Source organism: Cannabis sativa, chromosome 2, assembly GCF_029168945.1.
Source record: "Cannabis sativa cultivar Pink pepper isolate KNU-18-1 chromosome 2, ASM2916894v1, whole genome shotgun sequence".
Classification (NCBI taxonomy): domain Eukaryota; kingdom Viridiplantae; phylum Streptophyta; class Magnoliopsida; order Rosales; family Cannabaceae; genus Cannabis; species Cannabis sativa.
In genome coordinates this window covers 81560609-81583437 of record NC_083602.1, presented here as the reverse complement: position 1 = coordinate 81583437, position 22829 = coordinate 81560609, and the positions used below count along the sequence as shown (strand labels likewise).

Below are 22829 nucleotides of genomic sequence, written 5' to 3'. Positions count from 1 at the left end.
AATAATCTCAACACCTTGATATACAAATCAAGTGTAGTAGTAGTAAACTCCTCGTAATAGGATCTGAAAGGTTGAATTAAACACAACCTTTTCTCCACCATTACTCTTCCTTAATCACAAAATCATTGATAACGTGAAATTCCTCTCTATATGTCTACTCTCTTGGGATACTGGATTCTATACCTTTGGCAACTACTTCTTGGTTATTCAAGAAGTAACACTAGTAGTTAAGGAAATTTGGAATGGTGCCAAAGATGTATAGAACTTTCCTTAGACTGAATAAGTACCTTTCCTGCAACTTTAACATTCAGTCCCTTTCTAGTAGACCTAGAGACTTCAGATAGGTTTTTACACTTCTCCAAAATCACTATTCCACCCCCAGAGTAATCACCATCTTATAAGAAAGATTTTCTAGCACAAAGGCAAATTTCGAAATCTGATATGGTGTAGTCTAAGAGTTTTAAACACACCCTTATCGACTAACATATAGTTCCTCTTCTTAATCTTAAGATTTACTTGATTGTCTTCCAATGTTCTTCTCCTGGATTAATCTGATACCTACTCATTACTCCCACTCAACAGCAGGTGTCTTCATGTCTAAGACCTCTCACTGTTGATTTAAGAAATTCTTTCATGGCTTTATCTTTTCTAGAATAGTTGAGACTTTTCCTTAGATAAATAAAATATATGTCTAAGAAGTTGTGAAGCTTCTATAGATTGCCATTAGAAAAAAAAAAATGCTTCAGCATCTTACTAAAGTAAGTTACTTGCATTAGAGTAAGTAATTACCAGGTATACCATAAGCCATAGGTTTAGATAAACTCAAACCTATAATACTAGGAACAGGAAGTTTGTTAAGTCCATAGAATACACTTATAAACCAAAATTTCCTTTTATGTCCTTGTAATAGAAAACTTTAGGTTATTCCATGTGAATGGATTAAACCATAGTTCTATTGGCTTTTCTTCTTAATTTCTTATCTTGACAATCCATTACTTGTTTAAACTCACAATGGATTTTAATCACTAGTGTCTCCCAAGTCATAAGAAGGTGAGTTCCTAGAAACTCTCCCACTACGACAAGGTACCGTGAATTATGTCTAAGAAAACTAAATGGTATTAACCTCTTTGGTTGTGACAAGACAACAGAGGCAGTGGGATCATCATATATCATATAAGATGATAGAACACTTTTGGAATCAAGAAAAAATATCTCCTATATTTGCTACTTTATTTTCAGACTTAGTCATTATCTTAGAAAAGTAGTATTTGTTTGAACAAACACTTTCTTATCTATTGACTATGGGATGATCCACCCCTAATCACTTAGAATAGCTAACAAACCATGGTTAACAGTTCTAGCTTTTCTTAAGATTTTGATTAGGTCATCCATGAATCTAGTAATGATTTACATTAAGTATACAACCATTACATCATTCTAAAATTGTATTACCATAGAAGGATTTAGGCAACGACTAGTAACTAATCATCAATATGCAAATCGAAATTTCTGGGTAGGTAAGTTTGGATATAATTCAAAAATCAATTTAATGATCTTTGAACTGCATATCAACTAACTATTTCTCCACCTTTATCAGTTCGCAAGATCTTTAACCAGTTACCTTAATGGTTTTAACCATTGCTAGAAATTAATGAAATTTTTAAACATTTCAAATTTCTTTGCCTAAGGTATAATCTAGAGTTATCATTTTAAGAATACAACAAAAAAAAAAAAAAACTCATATCCACCCCTGAATGTACATCCATCTACGAATGAGATGAACTACTTTCAGTGGATATAGGCATATTAACTCTTTGCAGAGATTGATCTTGTCAAATCCACTATGAACAAGATACAAATGCCATAGATTAAAAAAAATGTGGTAGTGTCTTTTGATGACTTAGGTTTAGTTACATCAAAGAGTTCTTAGACTAGTGCAAGTGGATCCTGGTCACAGAATACTAAACTCATATTCCATACAGTTTGAATCCATTGATCAAAAATGGTTATTAAACACTTGGAAAGTGTAACTATATTGCTTCCTGGAAATAGAAATATAAGAAAATTTATGTTTGGATTCTAAAATTAAAGTCAAAGACTTAAATTCAACCAAATATAATGAGTAATTCTTTCTTGGACCACCACTACTAATTTAAACTCTAAGTCAGATTTGCCCATACAAGTAGGAGATTTCTAAGATTGAGGATTTATATCAATTGGGAATAGAATTTCAGGATTATAATCATATGCGTCATTTAATTTATTAAGAGAAAATATAGAATGACATGAAATGATTTATAGACCATTCATCCAATGATATGTTATTGAGCTAATTCGCAATGAATAAGCTAAGAGGAATTAGGATAATTTCGTTATTTAAATAAGAATCCAACGATGCTCCGATTACCGCGAGTCAAAGTAATCTTATTTATAAATCTTCTTGTTTCATATCGTAAAAATACTAGTCTAAGGTGTCATCAATTGATGAACAGCTAGATGTTGTATATACAATATTTATCTTTCGAGATCTAACACTATTATGAATGTCTAATGGTGAAAATCCATTAGGGATTTATCTCATTAGATAAACAAACCAAATTAGACCAACAATGAAGCCTCGAAATTAAACTACAACTTAATAACAGAAAATAACATGGTTCAATATAAATTCATACACAATTCAGAAATTATTAAACATATAGCAAGTAGGAATGACCAGTGACAATACTAAAACATACAAACCTAAATAATTTCCAATGTTTCCAACAAACTGATACAGTGTCCCGGTAGGCGAGAGTCAAAGTATCATTCATTGAATAGAGTTGTCAGCTCAACTAAAATGCAAACCATTCTACCAACCTTTTATTCGATCAATATAAGAATCCAACGTTGTCCCGGTAGGCGAAAGTCAAGATTATTCTCATTTTATGAGCTTCGACTATTGTTTCATGTTTCATAAGTTTATCTCTAAGTAGTCACCGTAAGGGAGAGTCTAATAGAGACGAAAACTTACAAAACACTTATCAAATGAGATCTTACGGTGTTAAATGCGTTCAACTAATAACCATCCACAGGGGGACGAAGTCTAGCGTCTCGAGGTTATATTGAAAACATTTAACTTTTGTAAGACCAACAATGGAGATCGAATATCTTAATAATAAGCTCATTATTTAAAGAGAGTTGTATTTTCTTTGATACTTATTTTAATCTATTTATTTTAAATATATATTTATTTAATTAAAATTTCCAATTTAGAATGAAGAATTCTAAATATAAATTTTAATTTAATATTTATAAATTTTACTTAGATGGATATGAAAATAACATGAATTATTCCATCTTAGTAATAATTTCCAATAATATTTAGAAAAAGATTCAATTTAAGTTGTTACAAAATTAATTTCAATTAATTTACAACTCAAATTTAATTTTCTATAAATATATATTGCATTTCGAAAAATTAAATTATTCAAGGATACAATTTTCGAAAATGCATGTTAAAATAAAAAATTAATCCTGGAAAAATTACCCTAATTAAATGTTGGCCCAAAATTAATTAATAAAATTAATTTACAACAAGAAATATAATTTTCCTATTTAATTAAATATATAAGAAAAATTTCAAATATTTAAGTATAATGATGAAAATCAACTTAAATATTAATTTTCTATTTAATTAAATACACTAGAAAAATACTTCAAGCAAACACAAATAATGTCTATCTAGATTTTCCTTTAACTATTTAATTCAATTTCTAATTGAATATATTTTACTTCATTTATTTTAATTAATCATTAAATGAAAAAATCATTGATTTAAGTTGGTCCAAAATTAAAATAAATAATTTACAACTTTAATCTATTTTTCGAATAAAATTCGAAATTCCGGCATTTAAGAAATGCAATTTCGAAATTTGATTAATAAAATAAAGAAAAATATATTTTGAAAATTATTAAAATTTAGTTGAAAAATTAAATTTCAACTAAAAATAATTTTCTATTTAATTAAGTGTCATGAAAAAGAAATATTTAAGTATCATGATGAAAATCAACTTAGATATTTAATTTTCAAATTAATTAAATGTATTAAATTCAAGAAATAAATAATTAAGTGTAGAGAAGGCTTAATTATTAATCTCTAGTTTAATACTAGGAAAAATATACTTAAAATAAATTGTACCAAAATTAATTATTTAAATAATTAATTTCATAATGTATAATATTTTCCTATTTATTATTAGAAATAATAAGTAGTCTAGAGATAACTATCTAGAAAATATCTTATTTGACTAAGTATCTTTTCCACAAAATTTGAAAAAATATCTAATTTAAGTTGTATTAGAAAAAATCTTGAACTTAAATATTTTCAAATTTAAATTTTTAATTAAATATAAAAAATTAAGTTGTAACCACTTAATTTGAAAATATTCCATTTTAAGTTAATATTAGAAAAGATATTAACTTAAAAAATATCTAAAGAATCTTAATAACCAATTCCTAAAATTCCTCAACTTAATTTTGAAATTTGAAATTCAAAAATATTCAGATTTAAGTTGATTAGTTATAGATAACTAAATATCAACTTAAATAGGAATATTTAATGAAAAATTTAAATTAAGCTTCAGAAAGAATCTATATGGTTATAATTCTATATTTAATTAAATGCAAGAAAATACATATAGTTTAGCTTAGAATAAAAAATTCTTTAAACTATAATTTTCTTAAATTAATTTCAAAATAAATGAAATTAATTATGTTGCTAATCAATTTTATTAGGTTAAACTAGTTTAATTAACCTAGTACAGTTATTCAAATCAGGCAAATGGGCCTTCACAATTGGGGTGGTTCATGTGAGGGGGTGCTGGGTTCAGTATGTCGTACCCACTACTATGGCTCCCAACTCTCACACAAGGTCCAAAAGAGAGGAATTTAACTTTAAAATGAACAACTGTTATTAATTGAATAGGCCCAAAAACTAAATGGGCCTAAATAAAATCTATCAAGAACTATGACATTTTATTTAGCAACAACAACCTATATGCATCTATAATGAAATTAAACACATAGGCTCACACAGGCACACTTTGGATGGGTCTTATCATGTTGCTAGGTCATACACAGATGAAAGAAGATTGTAAATGTACCTGTTACAAATTATTTACTTGACCAAGGGAGCCATGAGTTAAAATCAGATCATTGGATCTGTCAACAAGTTAACCATGGCTATTTGCAATCAAGCAATCATAGGTTTTAAAAACTTACAAACAAGCTAAAACACATACTCCTGCAACAAGGTTAGCTGGATAGTTGGATGTAGGATTTATTTAATTTTAAATAAATAATTTCGAAAAAATAATTAACTAAATAAAAAAAAATAATTATTTTCGAAAATTTTAAAAAAATTTAAATAATTTCGAAATTTAAAAAAAAAAATATTAAAAATTAAACCTACAATTTTGAAAAATTAGGTTTCAACCAACCTAAATATCATTTCAAAATTTGCTAACTACCTTTTAAAATTAAATGTTATTTTATAAATAAAAATTAAGTAAAAAATTTAAAAAGATAAATGAATATCTTTTTCAGATTTTAAATGTAATTTAAATAAATAAAATAACAAAATTTAAAAGTTAGCAAAATATCTTACATCTATTTAAAATTACATGATTATAGTTATCTTATTTTAAATATAAATAAGGTCAAATTATTTAAAAAAAAATTAATTTAAAAAATTTAAATCTGACCTTAAATTTAAAAATAAGATAAGCTATAATCAAATTTAAAAATAAGATAAATAATTAAGCAAAAAAGATAGATATTTACTATTTTTAAATTCAAATTATACTAATATCATGAATTAAATTTAAAAAATACTAATAAATTTAATTATGATAATTAGAATTGAATTAGGAATAGTAAATGTATAAATACAGAACTACACAAAAAATCGGAAGTTAATTCCATGAAAAAGCATGAAAAAGCGAAGAAAAACGAAAAAAATGCGAGCTGTACGGACGGTATGCTGTGCATACTCATCCGCGCGCACGCATGAGGTGTTTGGGCGTGAAATCTCGGCGCAGGGGGAAATCGCATGATTTCTGCGCGCGAAATTCTTAATGCTCAACCCCGATTTTTTCGAAACTTCAAAAAATCATAACTAATTCAAATTAAATCGAAATTGAGTTCTGTAAAAAAGTAACTTGCTTAATTTTTTCCATACTATCCAATAAAAATAATTTCAGAAACAGATATTCAATTATGTTTCACGAAAATTCACAAACATCAATCAATCATCAAATAACACTCAATACAACATGATATCATCCAAAACATCAAACAATCGTTTTAAATTCCAAATTTCTTGCAAGCAAATCAATTACCATGGCTCTGAGGCCAGTTTTTGGAAATTATTTTACCAGGATCTTAGATCTACTCACAAGTATGTTGATTAACACCCTAAATATGAACTTTCTAAAACGATGAAATAAACACATATAAAGTTTAGGAAACCTTACATTGGGTGCAGCGGAATAATATGACTCCTTCCATTCAGATATCTAGCCCTTGATTCCTTTCTGTAGCAGAGCATTATCAATATCTGAACCTGGATCTCTTTCTCTGATTCTTTAGTGCTGAAACTCCTTCTTGCTGAAAGTCTTTCTTCACGATCTTCCTCACTATGGTTGAGGTATCACTTGCTGTGTGTGTGCACTACTCTCACACTAAGAATTTCGAAATTTAAGAGGGAAGAAAGATAGAGGGAGTGGTCGGCCAGATAGGGAGAGAGAAGGCTCAGGTTTTTCTCTGAAGGAAAAATAGAAAATTTAAGTGTAATTTTCCTGAAGCCTTCACTATCTATTTATAGCATTCCACTAGGGGTAGGTTTGAATTATTTGCATTAAAATAATTAAAATATCAGTTTAAATTCCCTACAAAAGTGGCAGGCCATGCTTAGTGGATTTGGGCCTCACTTTTTACAATTTTGCAGTGTTATCTTTTCTGCATCTGATTTTCTCAAAAACGCCAATTTTCAAATTCAACCATTTAAATGCCAATTCTAACTATTTAATAACTATAAATAATTATTAAATAATATTGTCATTTATCATATTTATTAATTGAACCATACAAAGTATCATAATTAACAAATATGCCCCTAAAACTCTTTCTTTACAATTTTGCCCTTACTTAGTGAAAAATTCACAAATAGACATAGTCTAATTTGAGAATTATAATTGATTAATCAGAACAAATTATATGAGTCTTACAAGCAATATTATCTCAACTAGTGCGGGGACTATGGGTCTATATAACCGAGCTTCCAATAAGTAGATCAAGAATTTATTACTAAAATTCACTAACTTATTAATTCTTCGTTGAATCCACGCATAGAACTTAGAATTGCACTCTCAGTATATAGAATGCTCTATATGTTCCACTGTAAAGGGATTAGATTACTGTTACACCCTACAATGATCCTCTATATGAATGATCTACACTGTAAAGGGATTAGATTACCGTTACACCCTACAATGTATTTAATCCTTAAAACACTCAACTTCGTATAAATGATATTTCAGCTCATGTGAAATGAGATCTCCACCATTTATTTTCATTTGGTCAAGCTCGAAGGAGATCATCCTTTACTTACTATTCGCCAGATAGAAGCTATAGATTCCATGTTTATGTTAGCGCTCCCACTCAATTGCACTACCGTGTTCCCGAAATGTACGTATCACCCTGACCCTAAAAGTAGGCTTAACTAACAAATCAAAGAACACGAATAGCCTCTTGAGATTGAGCCTAATCATAACAGGATTAAGATCATTTGATCTAGGATTAACTTGGCGATATTGACTTGAATAGATATTACTGTAAGTTTAATAAATCTAAGTCAATGTTCAATATCGGTCCCTTTCGATACATACTCCATGCATCCAACCTGAGCTTTACTTTAACCAATGCTCAGGAAAGAACATTGCATTTCTCCAAATGCAAGTAAACTCTGTTGTAGATTATCATATCAGTAAAACCCTATGTCTGATAAATCTAGGAAACTTTATTCACATAGTCATGTTTACTTTCCAATGTGTTGACAGCACAATAAACAGGATCAAGTATGTGAAAAGGGTTTCAAACGAATTCATACATTATGTACAGATAATCATGAAATAAATCATGTGAACCATGCAACATTAAATGTTATTTCTGATCTATATTAATAAGTAAATCTGATTATATTGAAATGAGTTTTATTTAGGGCATAAAACCCAACAGTATCTATATCGTGGAACATATAGAGCGTTCTATATGACTGAGAATGCAATTCCAAGTTTTAATTGTGGATTCAATAAGGAATTAATAAGTTAGAGAATTTACTTGGTAAATTCGGTTCGACTTATTGGAAGCTTGGAAATATAGGCCCATGGTCCCCATACTAGTTGAGACCATACTTCTTGTAAGACTCAGTTAATTGATTTTAATTAATCAATTATAATTCTAAAGTTAGACTATGTCTACTTTATGAATTTTCACTAAGCAAGGGCGAAATTGTAAGAAAAGAGATTCTAGGTTTTATTTATTAATTAAGAGACTTTATATGTCTAATTAATAAATATATTAAATGACAATATTATTTAATAATTAATTTTTAATTATTAAATAATAGGAATTGGCATTTAAGTGGTTAAATTGGAAAATTGGCGTTTTTGAGAAATTGGGATGGAAAAATAACAAAATTGCAAAATTGCAAAGTGGGCCCAATCCAACATCCTATGGCCGGCCACACTAAGCATTTACCATTTATTTTTCTATTATTTTAATGCCAAATAAATCTAACCTAAACCTAGGTGGTTACCTATAAATAGGTAGTGATGGCTTCAGGAAAAGATGATGCATCTCATTCCTTCAGAGAAAATCTTCTAGCCGCCACCTTCTCTCTTCTTTTCTTCTTCAATTTCAAAATCCTTAAGTGATAGAGTAGTGCCCACACACATCAAGTGGTATCTCAATCATAGTGTGTAAGACTGTAGGAGATTCCAAACAAGAAGAAGGAGAATCAACAACAAAGGAAGGAGAGAAAGAGATCCAGGTTCAGATCTTGGTGATGCTCTGCTATAGAAAGGAATCAAGGGCTAGAGATCTGAACGGAAGGAGTCACTATATTCCGCTGCACCCAATGTAAGGTTTCCTTAAACCCTTATGTGTTTATTTCATTGTTTTAGAATTCATATTAGGATGTTAATGAAACATACATGGTAGTAAATCTAGATCCTGGTAAAATATATCCAACAAAATATACATGAGTAATTATTCTCTCTTTGACAACCACTACTAATCTAACTCTAAACCTAATTTGCCTAAAGTAAACATATACAAGTAGGAGATTTGTAAGATCTAGGATTTATATCATTTTGGGATCAAATGTCGAGAATATAGTCATCTGTGCCATTCAATTTCATAGAAGAAAGTAGAATGACATTGTAAGCAGATGATTTATAAACCATTCATCCAATGATAAACTATTTAAGCAAATTCAAAATGAAAAATCTAAGAGGAAAAATAAAGGATAATTTTGATTAAAATAAGAATCCAATGATGTCCCGGTAGGCGAGAGTCAAAGTCATTCTTATTTTATAAACTTCTTCATTGTTTCATATTATAAATACAAGTCTAAGTTGTCATCTTTGGATGTACAACTAGATGTTACATTTACAAAAGACTTATATGTTGAGATCTAACACTATTATGTTTGTCTAATGGATGACAATCCTTTGGGATTGGTCCCATTAAAACAACAAGTTAAGTTAGACCAACAATGAAGATTCGAAATTATACTACAACATTAATAACAGAAAACAACATGGTTCAATATAAATTCATACACAATTCAAAAATTATTAAGCATTCAGCAAGTAAGAAAAACATGTGAAAATACAAAACAAACATATCTAAAATAATTTCTAAGGTTTCCAATAAACTGGTACAGTGTCCCGGTAGGTGAGAGTAAAAGTAATTATTCATTGAATAGAGTAGTCAACTCATCTAAAATGGACACCATTCTAGCAACCTTTTATTCGGTCAAAATAAGAATCCAACGTTGTCCCTGTAGGCGAGAGTCAAGGTTATTCTTATTTTATGAGCTTCTACCAATATTTCATACTTCATAAATTTATAGTCACCATAGGGAAGAGTCTAATGGAGATGAAAACTTACAAAATACTTATCATAAGAGATCTTTACGTTGTTAATTGTTTCAACGAATAACCATCCATAAGGGGGACAAAATCTAGCGTCTCGAGGTTATATTAAAAACAATTAATCATGTAGGACCAACAATGGAGATTTAATATCCTTATAACTAAAGCTCATTATTTTAAAGAGTTGTATTTTCATTTGATACTTAATTTAATCAATTTATTTTAATATATATTTATTTAATTAAAATTACTAATTTAGATAAATCTAAATATAAATTTTAATTTAATGTTTATAAAATTATACTCTAGGAAGATCTGAAAAATAAAATTTATTTTACAACCTTAGTATTAATTTTCCAATAAATATTATTAAAATTACTTCATTTAAGTTGATCCAAAATTAATTAAATTATTAATTTTCAACTCAAATTTAATTTTCTACAAATATACAATTGAATTCGAAATCCAATGTATTATAAAAATACATTTTCGAAATCACCTTAAAATAAAATAAAATAAAGCTGGAAAAATTATTCTAATATATGTTGGTCTAAAATTAAATAACTTAATTTTCAACATAAATATAATTTTCCTACTGAATTAAATCTCTTATGAAAAATATCAAATATTTATGTGTCTAGAATAAAATCAACTTAAATATTAATTTTCTAATTTAATTAAATATATCTAGAAAAATACCAAAAGTCTACCTAAAGAATATTTATCTAGATAATTCATAAACTAATTACTAATTTTTTAACTAAAATATAATATATTTTGTGGTCTTGTATCATTTTATATGCACTGCGGACAGAATACATACCATCTTTTTCATCAAACCAGTACCAAGAATCACCCTCAGCCGAATGGTTAATTGGAATCCCCAAAATGATTGCAGCATCAGCAGGTGAAAAGAGATCTCGGACCACCTCAGCATCCCAGTTTCGGCTATTCATTTGAAACAAGGATCAGATGTAATGTCAACAGTTAAACCAGACCCTATTCCTTTCCTTAGTCCCAGCTTAACCGTGTCCTTAGCAGCAAAGATGCTACTCCAAATGAAACTTGGATTAGAGCCTAATTCAGTAGACAAAAAGTCACCTTGTGGATAATATCTCGCTTTGAAAATCTTACTGACCAAAGAATCATGTCTAAGCATGAATCTCCAGCCTTGTTTTCCAAGCATAGCAAGGTTAAAATCCCTCAGATTACGGAAGCCCATACCACCTTCAGCTTTGTTCCTTGTCATTCTATCCCAGTTCATCCACACAATCCCACTTCCATTGCTATTAGATTTGTTTGATTTCCACCAGAAACTCGCCATCAATCTCTCAAGTTCTTTACAAGTACCGATTGGGAAAAGAAAGACATTCATTGCGTACGAAGGAAGAGATTGGAGCATAGATTTGATGAGAACCTCCTTACCAGCCCGAGAGAGAAATTTACCTTCCAAACTATTTATTCGCTTTCTCATCCTTTCTTTTAGAAACCCCAAAACAACATTTTTATTTCTGTCGACAATGCTAGGAAGTCCCAAATACAAACTATCCGCACCGGCTTCAAGAACTTGCAACACCTCACAAATACGCCTTCTAGTATCCATCCTTTATTTGAACTGAAGAATGCAGACGATTTATGGAGGTTAACCTTTTGCCCCGAAGCTCCTTCAAAAGTTTGTAAGAGAGTGAGAACCCGATTAGCTTCCTCCTCCGAAGCTTTGCAGTACACATAACTATCGTCCACGAAGAGCAAATGTGAGATAGGTGGTGCACTACGGGCAACCTTGCATCCCGTGATGAGTTTAGTAGCTTCAACATGTTTAATAAGCGAAGAAAGTCCCTCAGCACACACAATAAAGAGGTAAGGAGACAGAGGACAACCTTGACGAATGCCTCTTGTGGGAATGATAGGCCCCAGCTTCTGACCACTATTCATGACATGATACCGAACTAACTTGACACATCTGAGAGTTAAACCAATCCATCGTGCACTAAACCCCATAACACGGAGGACAGGTTCCAAGAAACCCCACTCAACCCGATCGTAGGCTTTGCTCATATCCAGTTTTAGTGCCATGTATCCCTGTCTTCCGTTAGTTTTCCTCTTTAAGTAATGCATAACTTCGAACACCACCATAACATTGTCAGATGTTCATGTATTTTGGAAGAAGTTGTGGCCTCTCAAGGTGCCTCCCAAGGCTAAAGATTTGATATGGAGGGCGGCTTCTAACTGTTTAGCAACTAAGTTCAACCTCTGTACAAAAAAGGTGTTGTTTGAAAACACTTGCCCCATGTGTGGAGTCTATGCCGAAACTGAATTGCATCTCCTGGTGACTTGCCAATTTGCTGGGTCCTGTTGGGAGGCGGCTGCTGTTGGAGATGCTAGCAGAAATAACTCTTCCCTGCTGTATTGGTTGGATTTCAACGCACACCGTATGGACAGTGAGAAGCTAGGCCGACTTGTAATGTTGTGTTGGGCTCTATGGTCGGTAAGGAATGATTTAATTTGGAAGGATCGTGCTCGAAGTGTTAGTGATGTAGTTGCATTTGCGTTTTCAAGTCTTGATCAATATGTAAAAGCTCAAGGTAAAGGTAACATCCCTTTCTTGTCGCCTCTTAAAGATGGTGATGGTTCGGAGCTTTGGAATAAACCGTTAACAGGCATTAAGCTAAACGTAGATGCGACTATCTTCGATCGTGATTTTAAACACGGTTTTGGGTGTGTGGTGAGGAATTCTAATGGGGAGTTGATCTCAGCGTTTGCTGGTGTGAAAATTGGCAGAGTCTCCCCTGAACTAGCTGAAGCCATTGGCATTAGAGAGGCCCTCGGCTGGCTTAAAAATCACGGATACACACGGGCTGAGGTTGAGACAGATAGCTTGGTTTGTGTTGAAGCTATTCGGAGCAGAGCAAGCTTTACTTCAGGTTTCGGGTTGATTGTAGAGGATTGTAAGACCATTCTTAAGAGTTTGATAAATGTCTCTATATTTTTTGTCAAGTGTTCTGCGAACCGTGCCGCGCATTTTGTTGCCCATCACTCTATGTCTTTCGCTGAATGTATGTTTCCTATTAATAGGGTTCCCTTAGAGTTGTTGTCTATCCTTTCGAGCGATAGCTCTTCTTAATAAAGAACACCTTTTCAAAAAAAATATAATATATTTTAGAGTATATTAAATAAATTAATGAAAGTTACTTGATTTTAGAGTATCTAAAATAAATTAAATAATTAAATTTCTATTATAAAATATTATTATTATGTAATATTATAATTTAGAGAAAGAAAATAGAGAAGAGATGAGAATTTTCTGAGTGTTTTATTCCAATAAGTGAACTCCTATTTATACACATACAAGAGTCAAATATTAAGAAACTAAGAAAAAGGAAAACTAAGAAAAAGGGAATGTTGATTTCATTAATGGTACAAGATTTGGACATCCACATAATTAATAATATTTATAACACTCCCCCTTGGATGTCCATAATAACTGCCTCATTAAAAACCTCGCCGAGAAAACCCAGTGCGACAAAACTCGGTCAAGGAAAAAAGAGTGCAGTATGAAATTACTCCCCCTCATTTTGGCATTCATGGAGATCCTTTAATCGACGCATTCCAATCTTGTGAACCATCTTCTCAAAAGTTTATGTTGGTAATGACTTCGTGAATAAGTCTGCAAGATTATCACTTGATCAAATTTGTTGAACATCGATATCACCATTTTCTTGAAGATTGTGTATAAAGAAGAATTTTGGTGAAATATGTTTAGTTTTGTCTCCTTTAATGTACCCTCCTTTAAGTTGAGCGATGCAAGCAGCATTATCTTCATAGAGAATTGTTGGTACTTCTTTATTAGATGTTAATCCACATGTTCCTCGAATACGTTGTGTCATTGATCTTAACCAAACACATTCTCGACTTGCCTCGTGAATTGCAAGTATCTCAGCATGATTTGAGGAAGTAGCCACCAGAGTTTGTTTTGTTGACCGCCAAGATATAGCAGTGTCACTGCAAGTGAACAAATAGCCAGTTTGAGATCTAGCTTTATGTGGATCAAATAAATATCCTGCATCTTCGTAGCCAATAAGTTGTGACCCACAACTATTAGAATAGAATAATCCTTTATCAATAGTACCCTGGAGATAGCGGAGTATGTGCTTAATCCCTTTGCAATGTCTATATGTTGGAGCAGAACTAAATCTTGCTAATAAATTGATAGAGAAAGCTATATCAGGTCTTGTACAATTAGCAAGATACATCAATGCTCCTATTGCACTAAGATATGGTACTTCTGGACCAAGGAGCTCTTCATGTTCTTCTCTAGATCGAAAAGAATCTTTTTCTACATCAAGTGATCTAACTACCATTGGGCTACTCAATGGGTGTGATTTTTTCATATAAAACCGTCTCAAAATCTTTTCAGTATAAGTTGACTGATGAATGAAAATTCCACATTTTAAATGCTCAATTTGTAGACCAAGACAAAATTTTGTTTTTCCTAAATCTTTCATTTCGAACTCTTTCTTTAGATATTCCATAGCTTCTGAAAGTTTTTCAGGAGTTCCAATAATATTCAAATCATCAACATATACAGCAATGATAACAAACTCAAGACTTGAACTTTTTATAAAAACACATGGGCAAATAATATTCAGATCATTGTATGGATTAAAACAATCAGGACGCATTATATGATGATCTTTGTAATTTAATTGAGCACATTTCTCGATTGCTTGAATTATATGCATCAGGCATCTTAAATCCTTCAGGGATCTTCATGTAAATATCACTATCTAGCAATCCATATAAATAAGCTGTGACTACATCCATTAATCGCATATTGAGTTTTTCACTTACAGCCAGGCTAATCAAATATCTTAATGTTATTGCATCCACCACAGGAGAATATGTCTCCTCATAATCAATACCTGGCCTTTGAGAAAAACCTTGAGCTACAAGTCTTGCTTTGTATCTCACAACTTCATTTTCTCATTTCTTTTACAAACAATGATCTTTGTAATTTAATTGAGCACATTTCTCGATTGCTTGAATTATATGCATCGGGCATCTTAAATCCTTCAGGGATCTTCATGTAAATATCACTATTTAGTGATCCATATAATTAAGCTGTGACTACATCCATTAATCGCATATTGAGTTTTTCACTCATACCCAGGCTAATCAAATATCTTAATGTTATTGCATCCACCACAGGAGAATATGTCTCCTCATAATCAATACCTGGCCTTTGAGAAAAACCTTGAGCTACAAGTCTTGCTTTGTATCTCACAACTTCATTTTCTCATTTCTTTTACGTAAACATACCCATTTGTATCCAACAGGTTTCACACCTTCAGGTGTTTGGACTATAGGTCCAAATACTTTGCGTTTAGCAAGTGAATTCAATTCTGCTTGAATTGCTTCTTTCCATTTTGGCCAGTCTTTTCTATTTTGACATTCTTTGATAGATTTAGGTTCAAGATCCTCGTTTTCATTTACAATTTCTAGCGCTACATTATAAGCAAAAATATTGTCGACAATTACTTCAAATCGATTCCATTATTTTCCAGTATTGACATAATTTATTGAGATCTCATTATTTCTAATATTTTTAGGTACCTGAATCTCTTCAAGAGATTTGTTTATGTCAACATCTTCCTCGAAATTTTCAGCCTCTTCATTAGGGCCATCTTGATTATTTGCTCCCTTTCTTTTTTCGAAGATTTTTATCTTTGGAACCAACTGGTCTACCACGTTTCAAACGTGTTTTAGAATCATTAAGTAATTGTCCTTCTGGGACTTCAATTCGAATTGGAGCATTTTCAGCTGGAATATGTGATTTTGTAATTTTCTTTGGGTCAGTGAATGCATCTGGTAATTGATTTGTAATATTTTGCAAATGAATTATTCTTTGAACTTCAAGTTCACATTGATTTGTACGAGGACCAAATTGAGATAATGATTGTGCATTCCATATAATTTCTTTTTACAGCTGTTTCTTTTCCCTCCCCCAAAGCTGGGAAACTTGTCTCATCAAAATGACAATCAGCAAAACGTGCTGTAAATATATCTCCAGTTTTGGGTGATATTTAATGATAGATGGAGATTCATACCCAACATATATTCCCAGTCTCCTTTGAGGACCCATCTTTGTTCGTTGTGGTGGAGCAATCGAAACATATACTGTACAACCAAAGATTCTTAGATGGGAAATATTTGGCTCCTGACTAAAAGCCAATTGTAATGGGGAGAATTTGTGATATGATGTTGGCCTAATGTGTACAAGTGCCGCAGCATGTAAAATAGCATGTCCCCAAGCTATAATTGGGAGTTTTGTTCTCATAAGTAATGGTCTTGCGATTAACTGGAGGCGCTTAATAAATGATTCCGCTAAACCATTTTGTGTATGTACATGAGCAACATGATGTTCTACATTTATCCCTATTGACATACAATAATCATTAGAAGCCTGTGATGTAAATTCACCAACATTATCAAGGCGGATTGTCTTGATTGCATAGTCTGGGAATTGTGCTCGTAATCGGATTATTTGAGCAAGCAATCTTGCAAATGCTACATTACGAGTAGATAATAAGCAAACATGTGACCATCTAGCTGATGCATCTATCAATACCATAAAATATCTGAATGGTCCACATGGTGGGCAAATAGGCCCACATATGTCGCCCTGAATTCGTTCAAGAAATCCAGGCGATTCAATTCTAACCTTTACCGGTGAGGGCTTAATGATTAACTTTCCTTGATAACAAGCAGCACATGAGAACTCACTGGACAAAAGAATCTTTTTGTTCTTCAATGGATGACCATGTGAGTTCTCTATTATTCTACGCATCATAATTGAACCGGGATGGCCTAACCGGTCATGCCAAATAACAAATAAATTTTTCTGGTTTGTGAACTTCTCGTTCACAATAACATGAGTTTCTATTGTACTTATACGTGTAACGTACAAACCTGAAGACAAACTAGGTAATTTTTCTAATATGCATTTTTTTCTTGAAACAATAGCTGTAATGCAAAGATATTCAAAATTATTTTCATCTATTGTCTCAATATGATATCCATTACGACGTATATCTTTGAAACTCAACAGATTCTTTTTTGATTTGGTGGATAATAAGGCATCATCTACAATAATTTTTGTTCCTTTAGGCATCAATATAATGGCTCTTCCGGAGCCTTCAATTAAATTTGCAGTGCCTGATATTGTATTAACATTTGCCTTCATTCTTGATAAATTTGAAAAATATTTATCACTTCTAAGTATTGTATGAGTGGTTGCGCTATCCACCAAACACATATCATCACAATTATTTGTAGAATCATGTATAGAATGACAAATGTCCATTACTTCATTAACCAAAAAAAACATAATAAGTTCAAAAATATAAATGCTTAAATAATAAAAGTTCATCAAATAACTATGCCAAATAAAATAAACACCTTAAAGTAAATAAATAATAATGATAAAAAAAATAACAAAGAAAAGTGACTAATTGTGGATATTCCCATCTCCATTATCGATATTCGTGATGCTATTAATGAGATCTTCATTAAAAAAATCTACAACATCTAAGTGCGTAATATCCAAAGGCTCTTTGAGAAAATCATCATCTTGATAGGCAAAATTTGCTTCTATTTTCTCTTTTCCTTTCACAGATGCTTGATAAAGATCAGCAAGGTGTTTTTCCGTACGACAGACACGTGCCCAGTGTCCTTTTATTCCACATCTGGAACATAAATTTTTAGAATTTCTACGATTATTATTTTGGGGACCTTTTCCCTTGTTCTCAGTAGTTGTGCTTTTCATTGGAGTATATGAATTTTTATTTTGGCCAGTACGATGCCAAACATTGCTTCGACCGCGATCGCGACCACGACCGCGACTTTGATTATGGTCACGACCACGTCTATTACTTTGATTATGATCACGACTACGGCTAAGATTATGATTGTCAGCAATTGTAGCATTCATTTCAGGGAATGGAGTAGACCCAGTTGGGCGAGATTGATGATTTTTCATCAAAAGTTCATTATTCTGCTCAGCTACTCGAAGACATGAAATCAATTATGAATATTTTTTAAAATTTCGCTCTCTATATTGCTGCTGCAGGAGCACATTAGAGGCATGAAAAGTAGTATATGTTTTTTCTAACATTTCATAGTCAGTAACTTTTTCTCCACACAACATTAATTTAGAAGTGATATTAAACATTGTAGAGTTATAATCACTTACTGATTAAAAATCTTGCAACCTCAGGTGCAACCAATCATTCTTAGCCTTTGGCAATATGACAGTTTTTTGATGGTCATATCTTTCTTTCAAAGTTTGCCAAAGCATAAGAGGATCTTTTACGGTTAAATATTCAGATTTTAACCCCTCATGAAGATGATGGCGAAGGAAAATCATAGCCTTGGCCTTATTTTGTTTTGTTTCAGTATTTTGATCTTTGATGGTGTCTCCAAGACCCATAGCATCTAAATGGATTTCAGCATCAAGAATCCATGATAAATAGTTTTTTCCAGAAATATCAAGTGCCACAAAGTCAAGTTTTGCAAGGTTTGCCATGAAGAAAACTATATCAATATAAACTGTAAATTATTAGACATATACATAAATTTTGAAAAAAAACAACAAAATATAGTACAATACTAAAATATAGAATAAGATAATAAAATTAAATAATATAATATGATAAACAAATCAACACACATACATAATATATAGGCATCTATATAGATATATATAAGCATAGACATATATTGTATATATATTGATTCATTACAAAATAAATAAAAGAATAAAAAATAGCTAACTCGAATGTGTTTCAGTCATATGAGTATATATATATACCTATATATATTTAGTGTATCATGACTTTGAAGCAATTCGAGATCACATATAAAAAAAACATTATCATACCTTGGTTAGAGGCTCGTGCTGATAACGTATTATAAAATATTAGTATTATGTAATATTATAATTTAGAGAAAGAAAACAAAGAAGAGATGAGAATTTTCTGAGTATTTTATTCCAATAAGTGAACTCCTATTTATACACATACAAGAGTCAAATATTAAGAAACTAAGAAAAAGGGAAACTAAGAAAAAAGGAATGTTGATTTCATTAATGCTAAAAGATTTGGACATCCACATAATTAATAATATTTACTTTAATCTAATTTTCATAATTGAAATATTTTGAAATATCTCAATTTAAAATAAATGCATTTCGAAATTAATGTGGGAAATAATTATTAAAATAAAATATATTTTGAAAATTATTCTAATTTAAGTTGCTCTGAAATTAAAAAATTTCCAGCTTAAATAAAATTTTCTATTTAATTAAATTCATTAAAATAGAAATAATTAAGCATCTTGAACAAAATCAACTTAATTTTTAATTCTAATTTAATATCTAAAAAAATATTCTAATTTATGTTGGTCCAAAATTAATTAACAAATTAATTTTCAACTTAATTATATTTTGCTTATTTAATTAAATTTCAAGAAATAAAAACAAATAATTAGGTATCTTGAACAAAATTAACTTAATTATTAATTCTATTTAAGTTCTAAGACAAATATCCTAATTTAAGTTGGTCTAAAATTAATTAACAAAATAATTTTCAACTTAAATATATTTTTCTACTTAATTAAATATTAGAAAATATAAATTAGTTACTAGAAATCACAATCTAGAATATTTCATTAAACTAAGTGTGTTTTTCTAAATTAATTTTAAACTAATCTAATGAAAACTTAATTTCATTTATTTCAAAATTAATTATGTTGCTAATTCAATTTTAATTAGGTTATACTAGTATAATTAGCCTAATAAAATTATTTAAATAAAGCAAATGGGCCTTCACAATTGGAGTTGTTCATGTGAGGGAAGACTGAATTCAGTATGTCGTACCCACTACTAATGGCCCCTATCTCTCACACAAGGCCCAAATGAGAGGAATTTAACCTTTCATTAAGTAACTATTATTCATTGAATAAGCCCAATACTAATTGGGCCTAAATAAAACTATCAATGGTGATATTTCATTTTAGCGACCTAGTCCACTTAAATATCTAGAAATAAATGGGCTTCCTATATGCATCTAAGCTCAAAAGCAAACATATAGGCTCACACAGGTCAAATTGATTTGGATGGGCCCTATCATGTTTCTAGGTTTATACAGATGAAAGAAATACAAAATTTACCTATTACAAATTATTTATAGGATCTATGGACAATTGAACTATGATTAAAAGTAGATCATTGGATCTGTCAATAAGTTAATCATAGCAATTTAGATCAAATAAATAATAGGTTTGTAAATTAAAGTTTTTGAACAAAAAATATAAATAAACAAACAATGTCCTTGTAACAAATGTGAAATAAGATATTTATATAATTAACTTATTATTTTAACTAACAAGCTATTTTGAAATTTAGGGTTGTTAAAAACAACCTAAAATATCTTTTCAAAATTCAAAATTAAACTAATTTTAAAATATCTAGGTTTATTTAAATTATTTTATCAAATTGAATTAAATATCTAATAAGATAAATGATTTGAAAATAACCAAATAGATATTTTCAATATCATTTTCTAATCTTATAATTTAATAAAATTAAAATAACAAAATAAATAAATTTTAAAATAGATATGGTTAGGCAATTTTTATTTTAAGAATAAAATAATAAATTGTTGACTGAGGTTTTCGGCAACTAATAAAATATTATAAAGTTAGAGAGCTGTAAGAAAATTAGAGAAGGATTTTTACGTGGTTGGGGCGTTAATGAGCCTTAGTCCACGAGTCTTTGTTATTTATGGATGTATTTAATACAGAGAATCTATTTGGGGAGTGTTTCACTCTTATAAATACAGAGAATGTTCTTTGTGAGTATTTACTCTACTAGCTCTTATGCAGCCCAAGATTCTCGATCCTCTTTAATGAGCTTTGAGGGGGTATTTATAGTGTTTTTGGTGGGGTGATCCCCAGAATTATCCTTACAAGTGTATCTGTAAATATCCATAAAGTTGGGCATTCCAAATGAATATACCATGGGTAATGCATGGTCAAATCCCTAGGTGCTGTAGGGTTTTTATGTGGAATGTCCTTATTGTCTTTTGACTGATGTGACTCTTCACAGTGTAGCCGTCGCTAGACTTAAATGATCATTACTTTGTAGCTGCTGGTTGGAGGTTGTGCCGTCAGCCTTTATTGCGTGTAGCAGTCCCAACACGCTTCCTCCCATGCAGCATTAAATGCGACTTGATTGCTTAGGAGAAACCTGACACGTCACAGAGATGCCTTAACGTTACTTCGAGCTTCCGGGAGCACATGGGGTTCCATATGCTTTCTCCGGGAGCTACGCCTTGGAAGCTACCTTACAGCATAAAGACTTAGCAAATATTTTGGATTGTACATTGCTTGATCCACGTGTCCTTGTTTGGTTGGTCCACGTATATTGGGAAAAATCAGGGGCAACATAAATAAATAATAATTATTCTAATTATATGTCAAAATATCTCAAATTAAGCATTTTTCAAATTTCTACAAATATTTAAAATACTATTTATGAATATGTGATAACTAAAATGATATAAAATATCATTTTTCTAACTTATAATTTATAAACAATTAAATATTTTACAAAATAACCAATTTAGAATTTTAAAAAAATTATGGTTAGAATATCTATAAAAATATCTAGGTTAATTCCAAAATTTATTAATTATTTAATTTATCCTATAAGATAATTTTAATATAATATTTCGAATTAAAAGGATAAAGTTATCTTTTAATTTAAAATATGGCTAATATGAAAATATATTATCCTATAATTAAATATTATTTAAATATTAAAGAAATAAACCAATTTTTAAAATCTGACCATAATTTAAAAAATAAAATAATGAATTTTTAAATTTAAACCTCAAAATATCAAAAAATTAATAATGATCTATTAAAAATTTAATATTATTAATTGAAAATTGATATTTATGTTTAAATATATTAAAAATAATATTTTATTTTGATTTTTGGGTTTGAAATTGGGAAAATTTGAAAAAATTGAAAAAAAATCCCATTAAAATAGGGTTTGGGGTGTTGCTACCCAGGAGGGCTGCACGTGTAGCCCAGGAAGGCTGCACGCAGGACTTGCGCGCGCGGAGCAGGGGAACCTGCAACATCCCAGTTGAGAAAACTCGGCCATTTGCAGCATATGCACGTGCGGGGTGGTGTCTGAGCGTGGGACAGGCGGGCTTCAGACGGGGTGATGTCTGAGGCACGCGCGCGCGCATGAGCACCTTGTCCGAGTGACTGGTGCGTGCGACGTGCACCACTCGACACCCCTTCAACCCGATTTTCAAAAATCCATAACTTTCTCAATTTTTATCAGAATTGAGTTCCATAAAAACCAAAACTGCTTAATTTTTAATAAGGAATACAAATAAAATATTTTTAGAATGAAAATAAAATTATTTTCATGGAAAAATTTCATAATTCACATACATTCATCATATAACATATAAACCAACATGAATACATCCAAATCAACACGCAAATAATATTCATCATTTTAAATCCATATTTCGTGAAAGTATATCATTACCA

General features: G+C 30.7%; 4 protein-coding genes across 4 annotated transcripts; 1 reads left to right on the top strand and 3 right to left on the bottom strand.

Annotated features, from left to right (window-relative positions):
• Nucleotides 1-11151: 11151 nt before the first annotated feature.
• Nucleotides 11152-11673, bottom strand: LOC133034542 (uncharacterized mitochondrial protein AtMg00310-like). The gene has a single exon (XM_061109646.1). It carries the CDS (start codon nt 11671-11673, stop codon nt 11152-11154), a length of 522 nt encoding a protein of 173 aa, XP_060965629.1.
• An 816-nt stretch (nt 11674-12489) lies between these two features.
• LOC115720204 (uncharacterized) lies at nt 12490-13323 on the top strand. Its single transcript, XM_061109645.1, has one exon. It carries the CDS (start codon nt 12490-12492, stop codon nt 13321-13323), a length of 834 nt encoding a protein of 277 aa, XP_060965628.1.
• Nucleotides 13324-13759: 436 nt separating this feature from the next.
• LOC133034541 (secreted RxLR effector protein 161-like) lies at nt 13760-14560 on the bottom strand. The gene is made up of 2 exons (XM_061109644.1): nt 14117-14560; nt 13760-13825 (listed from the first exon to the last, which is right to left on the bottom strand). The coding sequence occupies exons 1-2, from the start codon at nt 14558-14560 to the stop codon at nt 13760-13762; spliced, it is 510 nt and encodes a 169-aa protein (XP_060965627.1).
• Nucleotides 14561-18453: 3893 nt separating this feature from the next.
• Nucleotides 18454-18783, bottom strand: LOC133034540 (uncharacterized). The gene has a single exon (XM_061109643.1). The coding sequence runs from the start codon at nt 18781-18783 to the stop codon at nt 18454-18456; it is 330 nt and encodes a 109-aa protein (XP_060965626.1).
• Between the last annotated feature and the right edge of the window lie 4046 nt (nt 18784-22829).

Bases quoted from the DNA above. Each gene is read 5' to 3' on its own strand.
- LOC115720204 (XM_061109645.1), top strand. From the start codon at position 12,490: ATGTGTGGAGTCTATGCCGAAACTGAATTGCATCTCCTGGTGACTTGC.
- LOC133034542 (XM_061109646.1), bottom strand. From the start codon at position 11,673: ATGAGAAAGCGAATAAATAGTTTGGAAGGTAAATTTCTCTCTCGGGCT.
- LOC133034541 (XM_061109644.1), bottom strand. From the start codon at position 14,560: ATGGTAGTTAGATCACTTGATGTAGAAAAAGATTCTTTTCGATCTAGA. The intron at 13,826-14,116 runs GCAAGTCGAGAA...ACTTTTGAGAAG, and splicing joins AGATACTTGCAATTCACGAG to ATGGTTCACAAGATTGGAAT.
- LOC133034540 (XM_061109643.1), bottom strand. From the start codon at position 18,783: ATGGCAAACCTTGCAAAACTTGACTTTGTGGCACTTGATATTTCTGGA.